The sequence below is a fragment of the Pogoniulus pusillus genome, chromosome 23 (assembly GCF_015220805.1).
Source record: "Pogoniulus pusillus isolate bPogPus1 chromosome 23, bPogPus1.pri, whole genome shotgun sequence".
NCBI classification, from domain to species: Eukaryota; Metazoa; Chordata; class Aves; order Piciformes; family Lybiidae; genus Pogoniulus; species Pogoniulus pusillus.
This window is the reverse complement of record NC_087286.1, coordinates 1,351,106-1,373,643: the sequence shown is the minus strand read 5'-3', so window position 1 is coordinate 1,373,643 and position 22,538 is coordinate 1,351,106. Positions and strand designations below refer to the sequence as shown.

General features: G+C 55.3%; 1 protein-coding gene across 1 annotated transcript in view; it reads right to left on the bottom strand.

The window, feature by feature from the left end:
* Positions 1–21,617, bottom strand: part of LOC135185549 (macrophage mannose receptor 1-like) — a 61,057-nt gene extending 39,440 nt beyond the window's left edge. The window contains exons 1-12 of the mRNA XM_064162329.1: positions 21,543–21,617; positions 17,851–18,249; positions 15,035–15,208; positions 13,379–13,543; positions 12,160–12,276; positions 9,621–9,764; positions 7,788–7,970; positions 6,827–6,981; positions 2,971–3,084; positions 2,186–2,301; positions 1,260–1,408; positions 34–233 (exon numbers count right to left, since the gene is read on the bottom strand). Of these exons, the coding sequence (XP_064018399.1) occupies positions 34–233; positions 1,260–1,408; positions 2,186–2,301; positions 2,971–3,084; positions 6,827–6,981; positions 7,788–7,970; positions 9,621–9,764; positions 12,160–12,276; positions 13,379–13,543; positions 15,035–15,208; positions 17,851–18,249; positions 21,543–21,603 (1,977 nt within the window). The 5' untranslated portion in view covers positions 21,604–21,617. The remainder of the gene's footprint in view (positions 1–33; positions 234–1,259; positions 1,409–2,185; positions 2,302–2,970; positions 3,085–6,826; positions 6,982–7,787; positions 7,971–9,620; positions 9,765–12,159; positions 12,277–13,378; positions 13,544–15,034; positions 15,209–17,850; positions 18,250–21,542) is intronic.
* Positions 21,618–22,538: the final 921 nt, after the last annotated feature.

Here is a 22,538-nt window from a genome sequence, read left to right as displayed (position 1 = left end):
ACAGGCACTTGCCCAGAGCAGCCACACACCTACCTTGAAGCAGTAGCTGCTGGTGGGTGTGGATTGCCATCCCTGTGGGCACGAAGGGAGAGGAGGCAGTGTTGGAGGAGGTGGGGGTGTCACTCCCTCCACCAGCTGCTTGCAGATGAACATGTTTGTTTCTTCACACTCCAAGATATCCCAAAGGCCAGCTGAGGTTCCTGTGACCATGGCCACGCAGCCAGGCTCCCTCCCTGCATGAAATGCAACGTTTTTAAAGGACACTGATAAACAGCTGCTCAAAGAGCACACTGCTTGCTCCAGAGCAGCCTGACCCCAGAGAGCTCACAGGCAGTGCAATTCCATCAGAAGAAATGGCATCAAATTCCTTCCACCTCACACTAGGAGCCACCTTTCGAAACCATCAGAGAGCAAACGATACCAGCAGACACTCCAGGAGCTGTCCAGCCTGGAGAAGGCTCCGGGGAGACTTTATGGTGGTTTCGCAGTACCAGAATGGGGCTACAGGAGAGCTGGAGAGGGACTCTTCATAAGGGCATGTGGTGACAGGACAAGGGGCAGTGGCTTTAAGCTAGAGCAGGGTAGAGTTAGACATGGCTAGCACCAGAACGAGAGGACACAGCCTCAGGCTGTGCCAGGGGAGATTTAGGCTGGAGGTGAGGAGAAAGTTCTTCCCTGAGAGAGTCATTGGACACTGGAATGGGCTGCCCGGGGAGGTGGTGGAGTCGCCGTCCCTGGAGCTGTTCAAGGCAGGACTGGACGTGGCACTTGGTGCCATGGTCTGGCCTTGAGCTCTGTGGTAAAGGGTTGGACTTGATGATCTGTGAGGTCTCTTCCAACCCTGGTGATACTGGGATACTGTGATACTGTGATTTGGAAGAAGTTCTCTGCTATGAGGGTGGTGAGACACTGGAGCAGGTTGCCCAGAGAAGATGTAGAGGTTCCAACCCTGCAGGTGTTCCCTGGCCATGCTGGATGGGGCCTTGAGCAATCTGATCTAGTGGGAGGTGTCCTTGCCCTTGGCAGGGGACTGGAACTAGATGATCTTTAAGGTCCTTCCAACCCAAACCACTCTATGATGGTAAGACACAGTCCCAGGTGGTGCCCTGGAGGGAACTACCACGTGCCCTGGTTTCATTCCTTCAGCACCATCAGAATGCCACTCTGTCTTCTCTGCCACTTTATGCCAGACCACATGTTGAAGCCCTCACTCTCCTGGGTGCCCAGAGCAGAAACTCAGTGGCCCCTGTGGCACGTACCTGGCATCCCTATGTTCCAGTGAGTGAAGGTGACTGCATCCCCACTGGCCCACCTGAACGTCCCCTGCTCCTCTACGTCTGAGAGACCAATCCAGAAATACTTTGCTGGGTTGAATCCAATCACAGAAGTCAAAAAAGCTTGTTCATATCTGTGAAGGATAAGCAGCAGAGTCATGTACCACAGCTCTGCTTGTTAACATCTTCAAAGAGTTTATTTTCACCAATAGGCAGAGTCAGGGTGATTCGTTAACAGGCAGGAAGAGGTAAAGCTGGATGGAAGCAAGGACAATGATCTTACTTTTGCTAATTGCCATAGAAATTAAGTTATCTTTTGTACTTTGGTAATATAAATAATGGTTAGGATTTTGAGTGATGCCATTCTCCTTTTGTAGTGCTCCATGAGCAGCCAAACAATCCCTGTGCCAGTTCATGCCCGCTGCTCACTCAGGATGATGCTACAGCATCCCACTGAGCTCCATGGTAAGGTCTACATCTTTAAATCTTGGTCCTAGGTGGGGGGGAAATGATCTATTTTTATTCTAAAAAAGAGGTGAAGGTTTCAGATCTGCCTGTTGCAAAGAAAAGGCTGAAGAGCTCCAGTGCAGAATGACTAAACAGTTTTGTGCCCATCTCTTTACTTTTAACTCAATATGCTTCACGAAATCTGGTGCCTTGGAGTCGTTGGGGAGTTAGCTCAGTCTTTCAACTCCTGGAGCCAGCCACAGTGCACCTGGACCATGGCAAGGACTTGAACGTTTGTAGTAATGGCACACGAAGTCCTGATGTATTTTTAACTACTCCACAAGTTTCCCATCACAGGAGAGGTGTCAGAGCAGACACCAGGAGCAACTGCATGGTAAGAGATTGCTCTTTGGCGCTTCCACCCTGGCTGTGCCTAGATAAGGAGCAGGAGTCTGTTTCCATACCTGTCTGTCACAGTAGCCAGGTAGCCTTTGTTTTCTTCACAGATTTTTTTTGCTTCTGAGAAGGTTGCTGGCAGCTGCCCCACGGAGTAGCAGTAAAAGCCATGCTTCATCCAGCCCTGTTGGCAGCAAGAGCCAGGGAGGGGCTGTCAGGTGGCTCCGTGCAGTTCACCTCCAAAACCCACACTAACACCACACCATGGTTCTCAGAGCCATAAGAAACAAAGAGGATAACAAACACAGCTCTTGTAAGCCCAGCTCTGTGTGTTGCCCGTTGATGAAGGGCACACAGGGGGGGCTTTGTCAGCAGCGAGCCATGGCTGTGACTTGGAGCTGCCTCACAGGCTCACAGCCGCTGCAGTGTCTGCTCTGCCTCCTCCTTGTGCCACTGCAGCTGTTGCAGAAGGCCACACACACTCTGCAAAGCAGACAGCTCAAATACTCCTGTCTCCTCTGCTGGCCTGGCTCCCCTGGGAAGGCTCTGTGCAACCCCAGAGCAGGGAGTCATGCATGAAAAAGCCCTGGCAGGGTGTGCAGAGAGTGACCTTCCTGGGTGAAGGGACCAGTGCTGCTTTAGCTGAGCCTCAGGGAAGCCAAGCAAGGAGATGAAAAGAAAGAAATCAGGCTCCAGTTTCGTTAAATAAAGAAAAAGATTCCCTCTAAGAAGCCCTAGTACACACAAAGCAAACAGCTTTCAGGGCCTCCACCAGCTGGCTTCTGTGAGCCTGCCTATCCTGGGAGTGGAAGCAAGACACAGGCATGTCTCACTGCTTCTGCTTTACACTTACTTTCTGGCAGCCTGGGTAAGTAACTTCACCTGCCCCTGATTCTTCTGCCAAAGGTTTCCTTTTACAGAGGTAGCCCAGTTTCAGGTCACAAGGGCTGTCAGCCCAGGAGCCATCCTGTACATGATGAGAAGAAACAAAAACGGGAAGTGAAACCTAGGGAAAATCCAGCTCCAACAGGAATGTTCACCAGCCTCAGCTGGGGCTCTCTGGGCTCTCTTCTTATTCCCCTAGTGGCAGGTTGGAATGCAGAGAGGAGCAGGAAATCAGCCCTGATGAACAAGTGGCTCAGGGGCTGGTGCCACCAACAACATTTTGGGTTCTTTGATCTTGGGGAACTTTATATGGCCCCAGGTCTGCAAGCAACAGACGGGGCACAACTGAGTCAGAGAGGGAGAAGGACCCTGGCAATGAGCTGGCTGGGCTTGTTGGGAGGGCTTTAAACTAGAGGGGAAGGGGGAGGGGGTTAAACATGACAGCACTGGAGACAAACCAAAGGAGGCTGAGGGTGGTAGGCCAGAGCCAGGTAAAGGCAGCAGCCCAGCTGAAGTGTAGCACACCAAGGCACACAGCATGGGGGACAAACAGGAGCAGCTGGAAGCCCTGGTGCAGGAGGAAAGCTATGATGTTGTCACCATCACAGAGACGTGGTGGGACGAGTCACACAAGTGGAGTGCTGTCATCAGTGGCTGCAGACTCTTCAGGAGAGACAGGCAAGGGAGCAGGGGTGGAGGAGTGGCCCTGTACATTAGGGATGCTCTGGATGTCATGGAGGCAGAGATTAAGGAGGATCAGGTTGAGTCCCTGTGGGTGAGAATTAAGGGGAAGGCCAACAAGGCTGACATCCTGGTTGGAGTCTGTTACAGACCACTCAGGCAGGAAGAGGAGGTTGAGGCTGGAGGTTGCCTGAAGATCACCTGCCCTTGTTCTGGTGGGTGACTTTAACCTACCAGACATCTGCTGGGACTTAAACACTGCAGAGAAGAGGCAGCCTAGAAGGTTCCTAGAGTGTGTGGAGGACAACTTCTTATCCCAGCTGTTACGTGAGCCTAGCAGGGGGGCAGCCCTGCTTGACCTGCTGCTCCCAAATAGAGAGGGGCTGGTGGGGGATGTGGTGGTTGGAGGCTGCCTGGGGTCCAGTGACCATGAAATGATAGAGTGTTCAATACATGGAGAAACCAGGAGGGGATCAACAGAACCTCCACACTGCACTGCCCAAGGGCAGACTGCAGCCTATTTAAGGAGCTAACTCAGAAAGTTCCTTGGGAAAGAGCCCTTAGAAACAAAGGGGCCCAGGCAGGCAGGAGCTGCTTCAAGAGAGAACTCCTGCAGGCACAGGAGCAGCTGTGCCATTGAGCCGGCAGAGGAGCCGAGGAGGGAGGCAGCCAGGCTGGATGGGCAGGGAGCTGCTGAAGGCATTAAAGATAAAGAAGAGAGTGTATCACCTTTGGAAAAGAGGGGAGGTGTCCCAGGAGAGTTCAAGGAGGTTGCTAGGTCTTGTAGAGGAAAAATGAGAGAGGCAAAAGCCCACTTGGAGCTCAGGCTGCCACTGCTGGTAAGGAGAACAAAAAATGTTTCTTTAAATATCTGAATGGCACAGAAGGGCCAAGGACAAGCTCCAGTCCTTGTGAGATGGAGAGGGGAACAGAGTGACAAAGGGTGAGGAAAAGGCAGAGGTGCTTAGCACCTTCTTTGCCTCTGTCTTCACTAGTGGGACAGGTTGTCTACAGCACAGCTGGGCTCCTGAGCTGGCAGATGGAGCCAGGGACCAGTACAGTCCCCCTCTAATCCAGGAGGCAGCAGTAAGGGACCTGCTGAGACACTTGGATCCCCACAAGCCCATGGGACCGAATGGGATCCATCCTAGGGTGCTGAGAGAGCTGGCAGCTGAGCTGGCCAAGCCACTCTCCATCATTTATCAGCAGTCCTGGCTCACTGGAGAGGTTCCTGAAGACTGGAAGCTGCCAATGTGATCCCATCCACAGGAAGGGTGTTATGGAGGAGCCAGAAAACTACAGCCCTGTGAACCTGACCTCAGTGCCAGGCAAGGGCATGGAACAGGTCATCTTGAGTGCCATCACACAGCACCTACAGCATGGCCAAGGGATCAGGCCCAGCCAGCATGGGTTTAGGAAGGGCAGGTCCTGTCTCACCAACCTGAGCTCCTTTTATGATCAGGTTCCTGCCTGGTGAATGTGGGGCAGGCTGTGGATGGAGTCTGCCTGGACTGCAGCAAAGCCTTTGGCACCATCTGCCACAAGAAGCTCCTGGCCAAGCTGGCAGCTCCTGGCTTGGACATATTCACTCTGTGCTGGGTCAAGAACTGGCTGGATGGCAGAGCCCAGAGAGTGGTGGTGAATGGTGCCACGTCCAGCTGGCAGCTGGCACTGGTGGTGTGCCCCAAGGATCAGTGCTGGGTCCAGTCCTGTTCAATGTCTTCATTGATGATCTGGACCAGGGGATTGAGTCCAGCAGCGGTGAGTTTGCAGATGACACCAAGCTAGGAGCAGCTGTGGAGCTGCTGGAGGGTAGCAGAACCCTGCAGAGGGACCTGGCCAGGCTGGATGGGTGGGCAGAGGCCAATGGGATGAGACTGAACAAGGCCAAGTGCAGGGTTCTGCACTTTGGCCACAACCACCCCAAGCAGCACTACAGGCTGGGGACAGAGTGGCTGGAAAGCAGCCAGGAAGAAAGGGAGCTGGGGGTACTGGTGGAGAGTAGGCTGAAGATGAGGCAGCAGTGTGCCCAGATGGGCAGCAGAGCCAATGGCATCCTGGGCTGGCATAGAAACTGTGTGGCCAGTAGGACAAGGGAGGTTCTTGTGCCCCTGTGCTCAGCACTGCTCAGGCCACACCTGAGCTTTAGGTGGTGGTGGAGAAACAGAATCAGAATCATAGAATGGCTCAGGCTGGAAAGGACCTCAGAGATTTTCTGCTTCAACCTCCCAGCCACAGGCAGGGACACCTCTCAACTAGACTTGACTGCTCAATGCCTCATCCAACCTGAGCTTGAACATCTCCAGGGAGGAGGCAGCCACAAGCTCCCCGGGCAACCTGTTCCAGAGTCTCACCACTCTTGTACTCACCTCACCACCCAACTTCTTCCTCAGCTCCAGCCTAACCCTGCTCTGCCTCAACCTCACATTCCCCCTTGGCCTCTCTCTAGACACCCAGAGGAAAAGTCCCTCTGCAGCCTTCCTGTAGGATCCCTCCAGCTATTGGCAGGTAGCTTTAAGGTCTCTCCAGATTCTTCTTCTCTCCAGGCTGCACACTCCCAGCTTTCTCAGCCTATCCTCATACCAGAGCTTCTCTGGCCCTCAGATCACCTTTGTGGCCTCCTCTGAACTCACTCCAGCAGCTCTGTATCCTCCATCTGCTGGGCACACCAGAGCTGGAGGCAGTACTTGAGGTGGGATCGGAGCAGAGCAGAGCCAAGGGGCAGAATCCCCTCTCTTGCCCTGCTGCCCACACTGCTCTGGCTGCAGCCCAGGGTGCATTAGAAAATCCCTGCTCCGAGGTGGTGCTGAGTGTGGATGCTGAGTTACTTCAGCCAGTCTCAGGTGGAGATGTGGCAGAAGTGCTGCAGAGCAGACCAAGTCTCAGCACAGTGCACTGTTTGTGCTCCACCACACAGCTTCCAACACCTGCCCTCTGCTCTCCCTCCACCCTGAGACACTATGAAATAAAACAAGCTCACAGAAACTTTTCAAAGCCTTGGCTCTTTTCAGTTCTTCTCTTCTGGGTTTGGTTGGTTGCTTTGAGGTTTGGTTTGTTCTGTTGGGTTTTTTTGGCTCAGAGGTTTTCCTTTTGGATGGCACAAAGGACAGAAGAAAGCATGGAAGTGGCAGGGAGATTTTTACCTCTCCCTTCATGAGGATGCAGTCTGCCTTGTCCTGAGTGTGGGCTGGCTCTCTGTGATGCCACTTGGTGTAAGTGACAGGTGTCCCATCACTCCATTCAAAATACATGGGAACCCTGAAGTCATTGAGACCAATCCACAGCTTATCATCAGGCTCTGGGAACACAAAAGGGATCACCTGTACAGGGGTGGCTGAAGTGGAACAGCCACAGAATCACAGAACACATCCAGTGGGAGCCCTCCAGGCTCACCCAGCCCAAGCCTCCCCCCAGCACTGCAGCCTCAGCACTAAGCCATGGCCCCAAGCACAGCTCCACAGGCTGCTGCAACACCTCCAGGCTGCAGCACTGCAGCACTGCCCTGGGCAGACACTGCCAATGCTTGAGAAGCCTTCCAGGGCAGAAAGATTCCCTAAGGTGCAGCCTGAGCCTGCCCTGCCTGGGCAGCTTGGAACCATCTCCTCTGCTCCTGGCCCTTGGCAGCAAGCAGCAGAGGCTGCCCCCTGCTCACTGCCCCCTCCCTGCAGGCAGCTGCAGAGAGCAATGAGCTCTGCCCTCAGGCTGCTCTGCTCCAGCCTGCACCCCCCCAGCTCCCTCAGCCCCTGCTCAGCCCCAGCTGCTCCAGGCCCTTCTCCAGCCTGGCTGCCCTGCTCTGGGCACGCTGCAGCCCCTCAGTGTCCTTCCTGCAGCCAGGGGCCCAGAGCTGAGCACAGCACTCGAGCTGTGGCCTGCCCAGTGCTGAGCACAGGGGCATGATCCCCTCCTGGCCCTGCTGCCCACCCTGCTCCTGAGCCAGGCCAGGATGCCAGTGGCTGTCTTGGCTAAGAGGGGAGGCACATATCATGTGCACCTCTGACTGGAGAAGACTTTGTGAGCACCTCTTAGGACCCTGAGCACAGTGCTGACAGGAGCATCAGCAGCAGACTAATGCCAGCCAGCAGAGTGGCCTGCAGCAGTACTCACTGTAGCCCAGCTGGGACACTGTGAAGCTCTGCTCCTCCACGCTGTGGATACTGGCCAGCTCTCCAGCTTCCCTCCTGCAGGCAGATTGTGCTTCTTTCCATATCTTGGGTGTTCTGTAAAGTCTATAGCAATGACCTGCATAGGCCACCCATCCCCTGGGGCACTTAACAGGCTTTAAGTCACCTAAAGAATAATGATTTCCAACAATTAATGAGTGGCCCTGCTCAGAGCTTCCTTTTAAATCAGGAAGAAAATGATCTGTGCTGACATGAGCTTGAAATATTAGAGCACATCCTGGCAGAGGGGAGAAGCAAGAGCCTAAGGATCAGAGAGAATAGAAAGCAGATTTTACATCCCAGTTGTGCTGTGAGCACCCAAGAAAGCTCCTGCAGGATACATACACCCTGAACAGTTTGGCATGCAGAGAGCAAGGCACAGCTCTGGGTTAGATGCCCCTCAGTGAGGCTTTGGGTGCAGCCCTTTCTTACAGCTAAGAGCCTCTTCTCCCACCCAAGGGGCTTCAGCTTGGGCAGATGTGTCCAGCTGCTGTTCACTGGTGAGAATCTGGCACAGCCAAACGTTTCCCACTTTCAGCACCCATGTGGGCTGCTCTTCTGTCAAGAGGTCAACCACAGCGGGCAGTGGTTTTGACCTGTGCAAACTTCAGCAGCCAGGCATGGTGAAGAGGTTGGCATGGGTCAGAAAGCATCCCCAGTGAGCTGTCTGGCTGCAGCCAGCACACACAGGATCCCAGCTGTGATGTGCCACTCTTCCCATAAGCCAAGCCTGGGAACAAGCTGCTCTACCAGCAGCATGTGTGCAGCAGAGGGGGTTACTCTGCAGCCAGTTGCAGGCCAGGAATTCCCAGCTGAAGCAACTGAACACAGGCTCACAGATTGAATCAGGTTGGAAGGCACCCTGAAAGGGACCTTGTCCAACCCCCCTGCAGGCAGCAGGGACACCTCCAGCCACAGCAGGCTGCACAGGGACACAGCAAGGCTGAGCTTGGATGTCTCCAGGGATGGGAACTCGATCACATCCTTGGCAGCCTGTACCAGTGTCTCACCACCCTCGTGGTGCAGAACTTCCTCCTGATATCCAACCTAACTCTGCCCTGCTCTAGTTCCAAGCCATTGCCTCTCATCCTAGTACCATGGCCTCTTCTGTACAGTCTCTCCCCAGTCTGCCTGCAGATGTTGAAACGCAGCTCCAAGGTCTCCCTGGAGCCTCAATTGTCTCAGCCTATTCCCACAGCAGAGGTCCTCCAGCCCTACTATCATCTTTGTACCCTCCTCTGGACTTATTCCGTCAGGGCCATGTCCCTGTTGTGTTAGTCCCACAGCTGGAGACAGCAGTGCAGGTGAGGTCTCAGCAGAGCAGAGCAGAGCAGAGCAGAGCAGAGCAGAGCAGAGGGGCAGGATCCCCTTTCTCCATCTCTGCCCACACAGCTTTGGATGCAGCCCAGGCTGCCCTTGGCCTTCTGTGCTGCCAGTGCCCAGTGCTGGCTCCTGTCCAGCTTCTCCCTCCTCCCCCCCCCAACCCCAGCACCCCCAAGTCCTTCTCTGCAGGGCTGCTCTCAATCTCAGCATCCCCCAGCCTGGACTGGTACCAAGGGTTGCCCCAGCCTAGGTGCAGGACCTTGCACCTCAGTGAAAGTGATGAACAACATCTTCACATCACCTTCAAGGTGAGCCAGCAAATGAAAGCCTTCTTGCCTGACCCAGGCCAACAAGTGCAGCCCCCCTCTTGTGGCACCACATTGTGCCTTCACACGTGGCCTCCCCCCAGTACTTCTCACTCACTGCTAACAGCCTCCTTTTATTCCCAGCTTACCTGAGGCAATGGTGGAGGGATCCAAGGAGGAGTTTCTCTTTTGGCAGATGTATCCCAGTCTCCGGTTACAGACCTGGTTCTCCCATTTGCCATTCCTGCCTTGGAAGGTCCCACAGACCTTTGCAGACTCCTCTGAGGGGCTTCCTGAGGAAAGAGTCACAGAACCCTTCTGGTAAGAGCGAGGAGCTTCACCTGCTCACGGGAGGGAGCACTCAGGTGTCCCAGCTGCAAAGCCACTGGGCTGGTTCTGGAGGTCAGCAGAACCATCCAGACATCAGTACAAGAGGATTACAGCTGTGGTAAGCAGAAGTCAGCTGCTCAGAGGCAGTTCATTGGCAAACCAAGTGAGTGCAACAACAAAGAGTTAAATCTGGCACAGGCACCACCTCTGCCACAAACTCCCTGGGCATGTTGTGAGGCAGCCACACATTGCCTGCCACTGCTGCTCTCCAAGCAGAATTCCCACTCTCCCTTAGGGCCACATCATAGACCTGATGAAACTGGGCTGGAGAACAGCCCTGCACAAAAGGACCTGGGGGGCTGGGTGGGGAGAAGCTGGGCAGGAGCCAGCACTGGGCTCTGGCAGCACAGAGGGCCAAGGGCAGCCTGGGCTGCATCCAGCGCAGCGTGGGCAGAGATGGAGAGAGGAGATCCTGCCCCTGTGCTCTGCTGAGACCTCAGCTGCACTGCTGGGTGCAGCTCTGGAGCCCTCAGCACAGCAAGGACAGGGACCTGGTGGAGAGGGTCCAGAGGAGGGCAACAAAGATTGTATCAGAGGCTGGAGAACCTCTGCCATGGGGACAGCCTGGGAGAGCTGAGGCTGTTCAGCCTGGAGAAGAGAAGGCTCCAGGGGGACCTTGGAGCTGCTTTTCAGTATCTGAAGGGGACCTCCAGGCTTCAATATCTGAAGGGGACCTCCCCCTTCCTGGGGAGGAGCCGTTCAGAAGGGCCTGTGGGGATTGGCCAAGGGCAGTAGTTTGGAACTGGAACAGGGTAGGGTCAGGTTGGGCATCAGGAGGAAGTTCTGCACCATGAGGGTGGGAAGACACTGGCACAGGCTGCCCAGGGAGGTGGAAGAGTCACCAGCCCTGGAGGTGTTTAAAGTTTGTTTGGATGTGGTGCTTGAAGATACAGTTCAGGGATGGACTTAGCAGAGTAGGATCCATGATTTGCCTTGGTGATCCCAAGGGTATTTTCCATGATTCTGTGATCCTTTAAATGAGAGTTCTCAAGAGAGCAGCACTGGGATGGCTCCAGAAGGCCAAGCACCAGCCTTGCCTCTCCTGTCCCCTACACTGCTGCTCCCTCCTTCGGAGCAATCCCATGTGCTCAAAGGATGGCAGCAGACAGAACAAGCTCTAGAGAAGCTTTTCTTTAAGGCACAGCTTTGTTTGAGTGGGTAGCACTGCAAACACTCAAGTATCCCCCACTGCCCAGTGCAGGCTATGGAATGCCTCTCACTCCAACAGAGTGCCCACCCTTTGGGACAGGGAGTGCAGAGGAGCTCAGAGGGATGGAGAACCTCCCTATGGGGACAGGCTGGGGGAGCTGACACTGTCCAGCCCAGAGAAGAGGAGGCTCCAGGGAGACCTTAGAGCAGCCTGCCAGTACATGAAGGGGCTACAGGAGAGCTGGGGAGAGACTTTTAACAAGGGCTGGGAGTGACAGGATGAGGGGAAGGGATTGAAGCTTGAGGAGGGCAGAGTGGGACTGGAGATGAGGAAGAAGTTCTTTGCAGTGAGGGTGGTGAGTGGAGGTGTTCAAGGCCAGCTGGGATGAGGCCTTGAGCAACCTGGCCTGGTGGGAGGTGTCCCTGCCCGTGGCAGTGGGTCAGAACCGTCCCTGGAGCTGTTCAAGGCAGGACTGGACGTGGCACTTGGTGCCATGGTCTGGCCTTGAGCTCTGTGCTAAAGGGTTGGACTTGATGATCTGTGAGGTCTCTTCCAATGTTGGTGATACTGTGACACTGTGATACTGTGATCTTGAAGGTCCCTTCCAACCCAACCCACTCTGTGGATCTATGAGAAGAGAGAACATGGCAAGGTGCAAGACGGTGGCTCAGATGCTAAGAGTGGCAAGCCCTTAAGCTGAAGTACATCAGAGAAATGATGGAAACAGCAGCTGAGAACCACTGGAGCTACTCTTCTGTGCATGTCTCTATTTATTGCTTTTCCTCCTCTTCACATTCTCTTTACAGTATTTTTCATGGATTTTTAGGGGGGGTGTTTTGGGACTTTAATTTCTGGTTGTTTGGGGTTTTTTTGTGGGGTTTGTTTGTTTGGGTTAAGATGCCTGATGAGAAACTGCTGAACAGGAAACAACTAATGGAATGAGCTGTGGGTGTCAGCATTTAACTGCTTTCTCCTGGGAAATGCAGAGCTGATGCTGACCCAGCCCTGGGGTGAGCCTTACTGCTGCAATCTCCTCCTACCTTTCCCCCATCCCCTGTGCAGATTCTACCAAGCCAAAGTCATTAGATAAGAGAAATTTGGGACAGAGAAGAGTATTTTGACCCAGACACTGATCATGTTTCACTCACCTGGAGCCCAGTTCAGGTACCTGAAGGGGCTGCCCCCAGCCCAGCGCCAGCCACTGTCGAGTGCATTGAACAGGCCAGTCCAGAGGTTGGCATTGACACCTAGGTCACTGGTGAGCCCTAAATGCCCCAGAGAAACAACCAGGCAAGTGAGTCAGGAGAATTGGGAACAAAAAGCTATAACACAGAGGAGAATGTCACAGCAGATGGCTTTTGTCCAGTATAGGCCAGTTCTTTTCCTATCATTTTAATCCTGTTTGTGGGAAAGGGACAAAGCTGCTCTGAAAAGGTGACCAGGGCTAATTCTCCCGAGGGAAGTGTAAGTGTCCACGAGCCCTCAGTGGGTCTGCAGGTGACACTAAGCTAGGAGCAAGTGTTGGTCTGCTGGAGGGCAGGAAGGCTCTGCAAAGGGACCTGGACAGGATGAGCCAAGGCCAATTGTGTGAGCCAAGTGCTGGGACCTGCACTCGAGTCACAATAACCCCAGGAATGCTCCAGGCTTGGGGCAGAGTGGCAGAGAAAGACCTGAGGGTGTTGATTGACAGTGGCTGAGGATGAGCCAGAGTGTGACCAGGTGGCCAAGAGGGCCAAAGGCATCCCAGCCTCAATCAGCAGTGGGGTGGCCAGCAGGAGTAGGGAGGTGATTGTCCCCATGAGTACTGAGTTCAGTTTTGAGGCCCTCATGCCAAGAAGGACATTGAGGAGCTGGAGCTGGTCCAGGGAAGGGCAACAAAGCTGGAGAAGGGTCTGGAGAACAGGGCTGGGGAGGGGCAGCTGAGGGAGCTGGGGGTGATGAGGCTGGAGAAAAGGAGGCTGAGGGGAGACCTCATTTCTCTCTACAGCTCCCTAAGAAGAGGCTGGAGCCAGGTTGGGGTTGGGCTCTGCTCCCTAGTAACGAGGAAATGGCCTCAAGTTGCACCAGGGGGTGTTTAAGTTGGGTATTGGGAGAAACTTATAGACTGAAAGGGTTCTCCATGACTGGCACAGGCTGCACATGGAGGTCACTGAATACCCATCTCTGGAGGGGTTCCAGAGAGGCAGAGCTGTGGTGCTGAGGGGCACAGTTTAGCCCCAGCCCTGGCAGAGCTAGGGAGTGGGTGAGCTGGCTGAGCTTAAAGGGCTTTGCCAGCCAAATGGCTTTGATGTGCCCATGCTGGAGCTCCCAGCGCTGGCCTGCATTTCAAACATGCACCTTAATGTGTTTGGGTTCCTGCTCCTTTACCTAGCAAATACATCTCCTCCCGAGGGTCTGTGACACTCAGCAGCTCTGCGTTCTGCTGCTGGCAGCTCCTCCTTGCTTGGTGCCAGGTCAGCAGCGCCCCCGCGTTGATCTGGTAGTGGCTTTGTGTCACAGGGTTTGTCTTCCAGAGCTTGGGGTGGATCACGTCTGTGAAAGCCATGACAGCAGCCGTGTGATGAGAGCACAGCCAGATGCAAATCTCCAGTGGCTGTTTCTTTGCCCACAGGTTGCCCCTCTTCAGTGTAGCATCAATAATGCATTAAGCAAACCAGGAGTTACTTCTCATTACAAACCTCACTTTTTCTGCACTGGCTTTGTTCATACCTACAGCTCAGCTGCTTCTCTCGTGGTTCAGCCCACACTAACCCACTCCCAGATTCATTCTGCCTGTGCACACCTTGCTGTGATTCCCCAGACAGCAAATCTTGGGCTTCAAGTCCATGTCTGGGCTTGGGTGCCTCCCACACCCCCCCAGACCACACAGGATGGTCTCCAGTCAGCCAGGGGGCATGAAGGGGCAGGGGATGTCTGCTGGCTTGCTGGGATGGTCTGCAGAAAGTAGCACTGAAGGCAGGTGAAGGTCACTCTGTGTCCTGCATCCTTCCCTTTGCTCCAGTCCTTCTACTCTCTGCTCTGTCCTGTGGCACAGCACAGGCTCCTGCTTCCCTCTATCTCTCATTCATCATCCCCTGCACTTCTTTCTGCCTTCTGCCTTCTGCCCTGACTTTCTTCTCACCTAGTCCAAGGGATAGTCCTGCCAGAGGACACTAGAAGTCAGCTGTATCCTGGGTTGAGTCAAGAGAACTGTGGCAGCAGGATGAGGGAGGGGATTCTACTCCTCCACTCCACTCTGCTGAGAGAACACCTGGGGCACTGTGTTCAGTTCTGCAGCCCCTGGGACAGGAAAGAGATGTAGGGGCTGGAACATGTCCAGGGAAGGGCCTTGAGGATGCTCAGGGGGCTGCAACTACTCTGCTGTGAGGACAGGCTGAGAGAGTTGGGGATGTTCAGTCTGGACAGGAGAAGACTCTGAGGAGACCTTGTTGTGGCCTTCCAGTATCTGAAGGGAAGCTGGGGAGGGACTTTTCAGGGTGTCAAGTAGTGATAGGACTGGGGGGAATGGAGCAAAACTAGAGGACAGGAAATTCAAACTGGATGTTAGGAAGAAGTTGTTCAGCATGAGGGTGCTGAGACACTGGCACAGGTTGCCCAGGGAGGTGGTGGAAGCCTCATCCCTGGAAGTTTTTGAGGCCAGGCTGGATGAGGCTCTGGGCAACCTGATCCAGTGTGAGGTGTCCCTGCCCATGGCAGGGGAGTTGGAGCTGGATGATCCTTGAGGTCACTTCCAGACCTTCCAGTTCCCTAATTTTCTCTCCCTTTTCCCACCAGTTCCAACCACCATCCTCAGAATACTGCCTATAGATACCAGGCTTGGGAGCACAGCAGGACCATTCCTCACCTCTGCTGGAGCAGCAGTGAGTGGGGAGCAGGTTCCTCACTTTGCCACTGCATAGCCCAGAACTGAGCCAGGCTAATCAGAACCCAGATCATCCCCCAGTGATACTTCCACGTCCCATGGAGAGTTTTGGCCATGATAGTAAAGTTTGCTGCTGAAATCTTTACAAACAGCTCAGTTACCTTTCAGGGGGCAACTTCCATAGACCTGGTCTTTGTCAAAATCTGGGGAGGCTGCACACCAGAGGGAGCCTGCATCACCAGCCCGAGGGATGCACTCCGCATACCATTTGCCGTAGAACTTGAAAGGGAACACACAAGGTGCACCGAAGGCATTTCCCCCCAGCGTGTAGATATCTGCAGAGACAGACACAGGCTCACAGTCAGCTGCCAGCAGGTGTTCACCACAGCATCTGCCCATGGTCAGCTCTGCCTGCAAACAGCTGCTTCATGCAACAGCTCAACACATCTGGACTTAATTATTTATCATTGCAGTGGGACCTAGGCAGGTGAGAGCCATGGGCCAAGGCTCAGTGGGTGAAGTTCAACAAGGCCAAGGGCCAGGTCCTGCCCCTGGGTCACAACAACCCCATGGGGAGCTCCAGACATGGGCATGTGTGGTTGGGAAGCTGCAGTCTGGAGAGAGCCCTGGGGGTGTTGGTTGGCAGTGAGTGAACATGAGCCAGCAGTGCCCAGGTGGCCAAGACAGCCACTGGCATCCTGGCCTGGCTCAGGAGCAGGGTGGGCAGCAGGGCCAGGAGGGGATCATGCCCCTGTGCTCAGCACTGGGCAGGCCACAGCTCGAGTGCTGTGCTCAGCTCTGGGCCCCTGGCTGCAGGAAGGACACTGAGGGGCTGCAGCGTGTCCAGAGCAGGGCAGCCAGGCTGGAGAAGGGCCTGGAGCAGCTGGGGCTGAGCAGGGGCTGAGGGAGCTGGGGGGGTGCAGGCTGGAGCAGAGCAGCCTGAGGGCAGAGCTCATTGCTCTCTGCAGCTGCCTGCAGGGAGGGGGCAGTGAGCAGGGGGCAGCCTCTGCTGCTTGCTGCCAAGGGCCAGGAGCAGAGGAGATGGTTCCAAGCTGCCCAGGCAGGGGAGGCTCAGGCTGCACCTTAGGGAATCTTTCTGCCCTGGAAGGCTTCTCAAGCATTGGCAGTGTCTGCCCAGGGCAGTGCTGCAGTGCTGCACCCTGGAGGTGTTGCAGCAGCCTGTGGAGCTGTGCTTGGGGCCATGGCTTAGTGCTGAGGCTGCAGTGCTGGGTGTGGGTTTGGGCTGGCTGAGCTGGAAGGCTTTGCCAATCAGATGTGCTCTGTGACCACCACAAAACCTTCTGTAGGTGCTGTGCCAGTCAGGTGTGACTGGGCAAGACAGCAGCCTCACAGAAAAGCCTTTACTGACCTTCAGGCTGATTTCTGCTTCACTTTTTCTGAGCTAGCAATATCCTGCTTCAGCCTGCCAGGAGCAGTTAGATTTTCCCTTCTAATTTCCTTAGTTCTCAGGGATTTCTGTCTCCAAGTGGAAGTGACTCTGCTGGGAAGTGACCCACTCAGCTCTACACAGTGTAGCCTGCTGCTCTCTGAGCAAAATGATGACAGACTTCAGTTGCAGGGCAGGGGGGAAAGAAAAAAGTCATCCTTTGCTATTTAACTTCTCACTCTACTGTGTCACAGGAGAGAGGAGACTGAACACTAGAGCCTGGAGGAGCACTTTGCATGGCCCAGGAGGGGTAATAGTGCAGGAAAAGGAGATCTGAGCCTGCAGTGTTAGGACTCACTGCACCCAAAAGAGTCATGCACCATTTGTCCATTGGCTTTTGCTCCTGCTGCTCTGACCAGGCCTGGGCAACACCACCCAGACACTGGTAAAAGTGGATTTACAGCTGTGGTAAGCAGAAGTCAGCTGCTCAGAGGCAGTTCATTGGCAAACCAAGTGAGTGCAACAACAAAGAGTTAAATCTGGCACAGGCACCACCTCTGCCACAAACTCCCTGGGCATGTTGTGAGGCAGCCACACATTGCCTGCCACTGCTGCTCTCCAAGCAGAATTCCCACTCCCCCTTATGGCCACATCATAGACCTGATGAAACTGGGCTGGAGAACAGCCCTGCACAAAAGGACCTGGGGGGCTGGGTGGGGAGAAGCTGGGCAGGAGCCAGCACTGGGCTCTGGCAGCACAGAGGGCCAAGGGCAGCCTGGGCTGCATCCAACGCAGCGTGGGCAGAGATGGAGAGAGGGGACCCTGCCCCCTGCTCTGCTGAGACCTCAGCTGCACTGCTGGGTGCAGCTCTGGAGCCCTCAGCACAGCAAGGACAGGGACCTGGTGGAGAGGGTCCAGAGGAGGGCAACAAAGATTGTATCAGAGGCTGGAGAACCTCTGCCATGGGGACAGCCTGAGAGAGCTGAGGCTGTTCAGCCTGGAGAAGAGAAGGCTCCAGGGGGACCTTGGAGCTGCTTTTCAGTATCTGAAGGGGACCTCCAGGCTTCAATATCTGAAGGTGACCTCCCCCTTCCTGGGGAGGAGCTGTTCAGAAGGGCCTGTGGGGATTGGCCAAGGGCAGTAGTTTGGAACTGGAACAGGGTAGGGTCAGGTTGGGCATCAGGAGGAAGTTCTGCACCAGGAGGGTGGGAGACACTGGCACAGGCTGCCCAGGGAGGTAGTTGAGTCCCTGTCCCTGGAGCCATTCAGTGTCACACTCGGTGTGTCCCTGGGCTCCTGCTGTAGCTGGAGGTGTCCCTGCTGCCTGCAGAGGGGTTGGATGACTTTCATGTCTCCCTTCCAGCCCTATGCAATCTGTGGGCCTGTGACAGAACTGCTCTTTCCAAGCTGTTTTTACAGTCCTGCTGGCCCTGCACCTCCACAGCCTCTTCATGTCAGCTCTGCTGCTGATGTCACTGGAAGAAAGTCTCTGTGTGCCAGGCAGGCAGCAGGATGCTCTGGGATGCTGTGTGAAGAGGAGCAGCCAGGCTACTAGAAGTAGGCTGCCCACGGTCAGTGGTCAGTACTCACCCTCGTAGTGCTGCGTGCAGAGGCTCTCTGCAGTGCCCTGGATCCTCCACCTGCTCCCTCTGCCTGCTCCTTTGGCCAGTCTGATTTTCTTCCCCTTTCCTTTGCCATAGTTGAAAAACAAATCCTTGCCGTGGGTCGCCAGCATCTCGTTCCTGCACTCCCACCACTGCAGCCTGTTGGTTCTGTTACAGAATTCCAAGGTGATGGGGGCCTCCTCCTCCTTGCTGAGCACCCCCAGGCACAGCTTGAGGGCCACGCTCAGCAGCTGCACGGCAGAGACCCATCTGAACTTCTGAAACTCATTCTGCTCGTCACAAGCGGTGGTGATGACCGAGGTGGAGTTCTGAGCCTGAGCACAAAGCTTGCTGTCCTCGTTGTAGAGTGAAAATATCCCACTCCCTGCCAAACAAAACCGGGGTGCACAGCTCTGAGGAGAGGCTGTGCAGGAGATGGGGCAGGAGCTTGCTGTCTGTCAGACTGACACGACACAGAGCCGAGCACAGGAGGAATACAGATTAATGTGGTTCACAGACACAGAGGTCAAGAGAGGTTAATCAGCAGTTCATCAGAATGTGTTCCACATGCAAGCAAGACAGGGGCTGGAAACAGAGAAAGGGCTCCTTGAACGGCACTGCTCTCAAAAGGCTGCTCAGGCAATGACCTTCGGTGCGTTCCCTGCGCTAGGCAAAGCTGCACCACTGCAGAGCCTGTTAAAGAGGCTTGAATTTGAAAAGCAACAGGACCTTCCCACTCCACAGCTGCTGGCAATGGCTTCCACGCTGGGAATCCAGCCCATCACCACCTGGCAGTTTCCAGCTCCTCCAGCAAACAGAATCACAGGACTTCAGAGGTTGGAAGGCACCTCCAGAGATCACCCAGGCCAACCCCCCAGCCGGAGCAGGATCACCCAGGAGAGCATCCAGGTGGGGCTGGAAAGTCCCCAGAGGAGGAGACTCCACAACCACCCGGGGCAGCTTGCTCCAAGCCTTCAGCACCCTCACACCAAACACATTTCTCCTCAGGTTGAGCTGGAACCTTCTCAGTTCCAGTTTGTAGCTGTTGCTCCTTGGCTTATTGCTGCTGACCACCAAAAACAGATTGGCCACAGCCACGCCTCAGACACTTGTGCACACTGATCAGATCTCCTCTCAGCCTTCTCTTCCCACCACCACAGTTATTCTCATCAGCAGGCTTGCATCGTGTGGCAACTGCAGAGAGTCGTTTTTCAGAGCCCAGCTCGGCTCTCAGCCACAACTTGCAGCATCATCCCTTCTGCCCCGGGCCCAGCTCATGCAAGCATCCCAAGCACACTTGCAGCTGGCACTGTGAGACCCTGCACCAAGGGAGCAGAACTCCCACCCTTGCCCCCCTCTTTGCAGCTCCCCTTGTGCCCCTTAGCTCCCCTCTAAGCGACAGGAACCTCCTTCAGGGCACTCTGTTGTGCTGCCAGGTTGTTCTGCCAGCTGAGGCTTCTCACTGGTGTTGAAATGGTTAACTGCGGCTTCAGACCCCGCACCCACCCCCGAGCTGGCAAGGAGCGGTGGAACAGCCTGGTGACGGGCGGTGTGGAAGGCTGCAGAGCTGAAATGCCAAGAGGCACTTCCCCTGGCACACACCTCCTGCTGCAGGGGTACCTGAGAGGGGTAGCAGAGGACAACCCTCCAAGAGCCTGCTTGGCCTTGCCCCGAAACATGCAGAGGGGAGACTCCTGTAGTGCATAAGAACAGCACTGGCTAGTCCCTGCTGCCATTCAAACCTGGGCACTGCACTGGCACAGCTCTCTAGAGGGAAGCTTCCTGCAGGGAAGAGCCTCAGGCATAGCTTCAGTTCTCCTCTCAGGAGACTCTGAACTCTACCACGCAGAACCTTTAAAGGTCCTTCCTAAAGCCATCTCCTTGGAAACAGGATCCTGGTATGCAACCATCTGCATGCCATGGGGTAAGGAACCACTGCCAAGCACACCTCAGCCAGTGCTCTGTGCCTGCTGAGAGGGCACTGCCAAGCACACCTCAGCCAGAGCTCTGTGCTTGCTGAAAGGGCACTGCCAAGCACACCTCAGCCAGAGCTCTGTGCTTTCTGAAAGGGCACTGCCAAGCACACCTCAGCCAGAGCTCTGTGCCCACTGAGAGGGCACTGCCAAGCACACCTCAGCCAGAGCTCTGTGCTTTCTGAAAGGGCACTGCCAAGCACACCTCAGCCAGAGCTCTGTGCTTGCTGAAAGGGCACTGCCAAGCACACCTCAGCCAGTGCTCTGTGCCCACTGAGAGGGCACTGCCAAGCACACCTCAGCCAGAGCTCTGTGCTTTCTGAAAGGGCACTGCCAAGCACACCTCAGCCAGAGCTCTGTGCTTGCTGAAAAGGCACTGCCAAGCACACCTCAGCCAGTGCTCTGTGCCCACTGAGAGGGCACTGCCAAGCACACCTCAGCCAGAGCTCTGTGCTTTCTGAAAGGGCACTGCCAAGCACACCTCAGCCAGAGCTCTGTGCTTGCTGAAAAGGCACTGCCAAGTACACCTCAGCCAGAGCTCTGTGCTTTCTGAAAGGGCACTGCCAAGCACACTTCAGCCAGTGTTCTGTGCCTGCTGAAGGCACTGCCAAGCACACCTCAGCCAGTGCTCTGTGCCCGCTGAGAGGACACTGCCAAGCACACCTCAGCCAGTGCTCTGTGCCCGCTGAGAGGACACTGCCAAGCACACCTCAGCCAGTGCTCTGTGCCCGCTGAGAGGGCACTGCCAAGCACACCTCAGCCAGTGCTCTGTGCCCGCTGAGAGGACACTGCCAAGCACACCTCAGCCAGTGCTCTGTGCCCGCTGAGAGGGCACTGCCAAGCACACCTCAGCCAGTGCTCTGTGCCCGCTGAGAGGGCACTGCCAAGCACACCTCAGCCAGTGCTCTGTGCCCGCTGAGAGGACACTGCCAAGCACACCTCAGCCAGTGCTCTGTGCCTGCTGAGAGGGCACTGCCAAGCACACCTCAGCCAGTGCTCTGTGCCTGCTGAGAGGGCACTGCCAAGCACACCTCAGCCAGTGCTCTGTGTCCACAGAGAGGGCACTGCCAAGCACACCTCAGCCAGTGTTCTGTGCCCGCTGAGAGGGCACTGCCAAGCACACCTCAGCCAGAGCTCTGTGTCCACAGAGAGGGCACTGCCAAGCACACCTCAGCCAGTGCTCTGTGTCCACAGAGAGGGCACTGCCAAGCACACCTCAGCCAGTGCTCTGTGCCTGCTGAGAGGGCACTGCCAAGCACACCTCAGCCAGTGCTCTGTGCCCGCTGAGAGGGCACTGCCAAGCACACCTCAGCCAGAGCTCTGTGCCCGCTGAGAGGGCACTGCCCAGCACACCTCAGCCAGTGCTCTGTGCCCGCTGAGAGGGCACTGCCCAGCACTCCTGCGAAGTTGTAACCCCCAGTGGGGTAATTTCAGACCAGCTTTTGCCTGCATTCAGCTGCCTCACTTCCAGAATCGGCACTGTGCTCTGCCCACATACCCTGGCACATTTCACTCACACTCCCCCTCGAATGCTGGGATGAAGCTGCAGAGTGCCTGTCCAGCTTCCAGCAGCCTGAAGGGCTGAATAAACCTGTTCCAAGCTCTGCATTGTGATAGCTCTGAGCTCACCGTGCCGAGGAGGGCATCAGGAAAGCAGGTGCCAGGACTTGCAGCCCTCCCTGCTCAGCAGGGGACAGAGACTTACCAGGCCTTTGGAGGGAGCTGCTAAAGGAAAGGAGAAAAACCAGAAGCAGGTAGACAGCCATGGCCAAATACTTCACTCCCTGCTCCTCAGACTGATCCCGAAGACCAAAGCTGTGACTAGGCAGCAAACCCTGCTGCAGGGAAGCAGAGGAACAAATCCTTTCAGAAGAGCCAGCAGAGAGAGGGAAGTTCTGGGCTGCAAATAAGGAACTGTGCCCTGTCACATGAGCCCCTCTGAAATACACCATCTATAAATCAACCTTGCTTCTGATCTGCCTTCCTACTGTGCAGAAGCTTTCTCCTCCATGGAGACACAAGAACTGAGAGGTAACATCTTAGTGAGGACTTCTGGAGACAGAGCTTCCAGCTCAGGATCCTTGTCTTCACTCAAAGGTGGCATGGATGTGTCTGCAGCAGAACTGAGGGGAAGAGGTAAAAAAGAACAGGAAGATTTGTCTGCATCAGTGAATGGAAAAGAAACCAGCTCTGCTCTGCAATAGTTAGTGTCTGGTGAAGGACTGCTGCTGGCCTGCTGAGACAGGCTGGCAAAGAGCAGAGCATGCTCAGGGCAGCTTCAGAGAGCCATGCAATCCCAGAATGCCAGCTTGGAGGAGACCCAGGGATCATCTGCCCCAGGCTTTCTAGGTGACAGTAGAGTTGCAGTGAGCTGGCCCAGCACCCTGGCAAGCTGAGCCTTAGAAGTGTCCAGTGTGGAGGACTCCACTGCTGCCTGGGCAGATGATTCCAGTGTCTGACTGTTCTCCATTTCCTCCTGCAGCCCAGTGGGAATGTCCCCAGCAGTAACTCATCCCCACCACCCTTTGTCTTTCCCATGGGACTCCTAGTGCAAAGTGAGTCTCCATCCTCCCAGCAACCACCCTTTGTGCCCTCATCCATGACAATAAGCTCTCCCCTGAGCCTTCTTCTCTCTTCCCACACAGGGCAGGGCTGCCAGACTTTGGATCATTCCCCAAGCCCTTCATCTAATCTTCAGAGT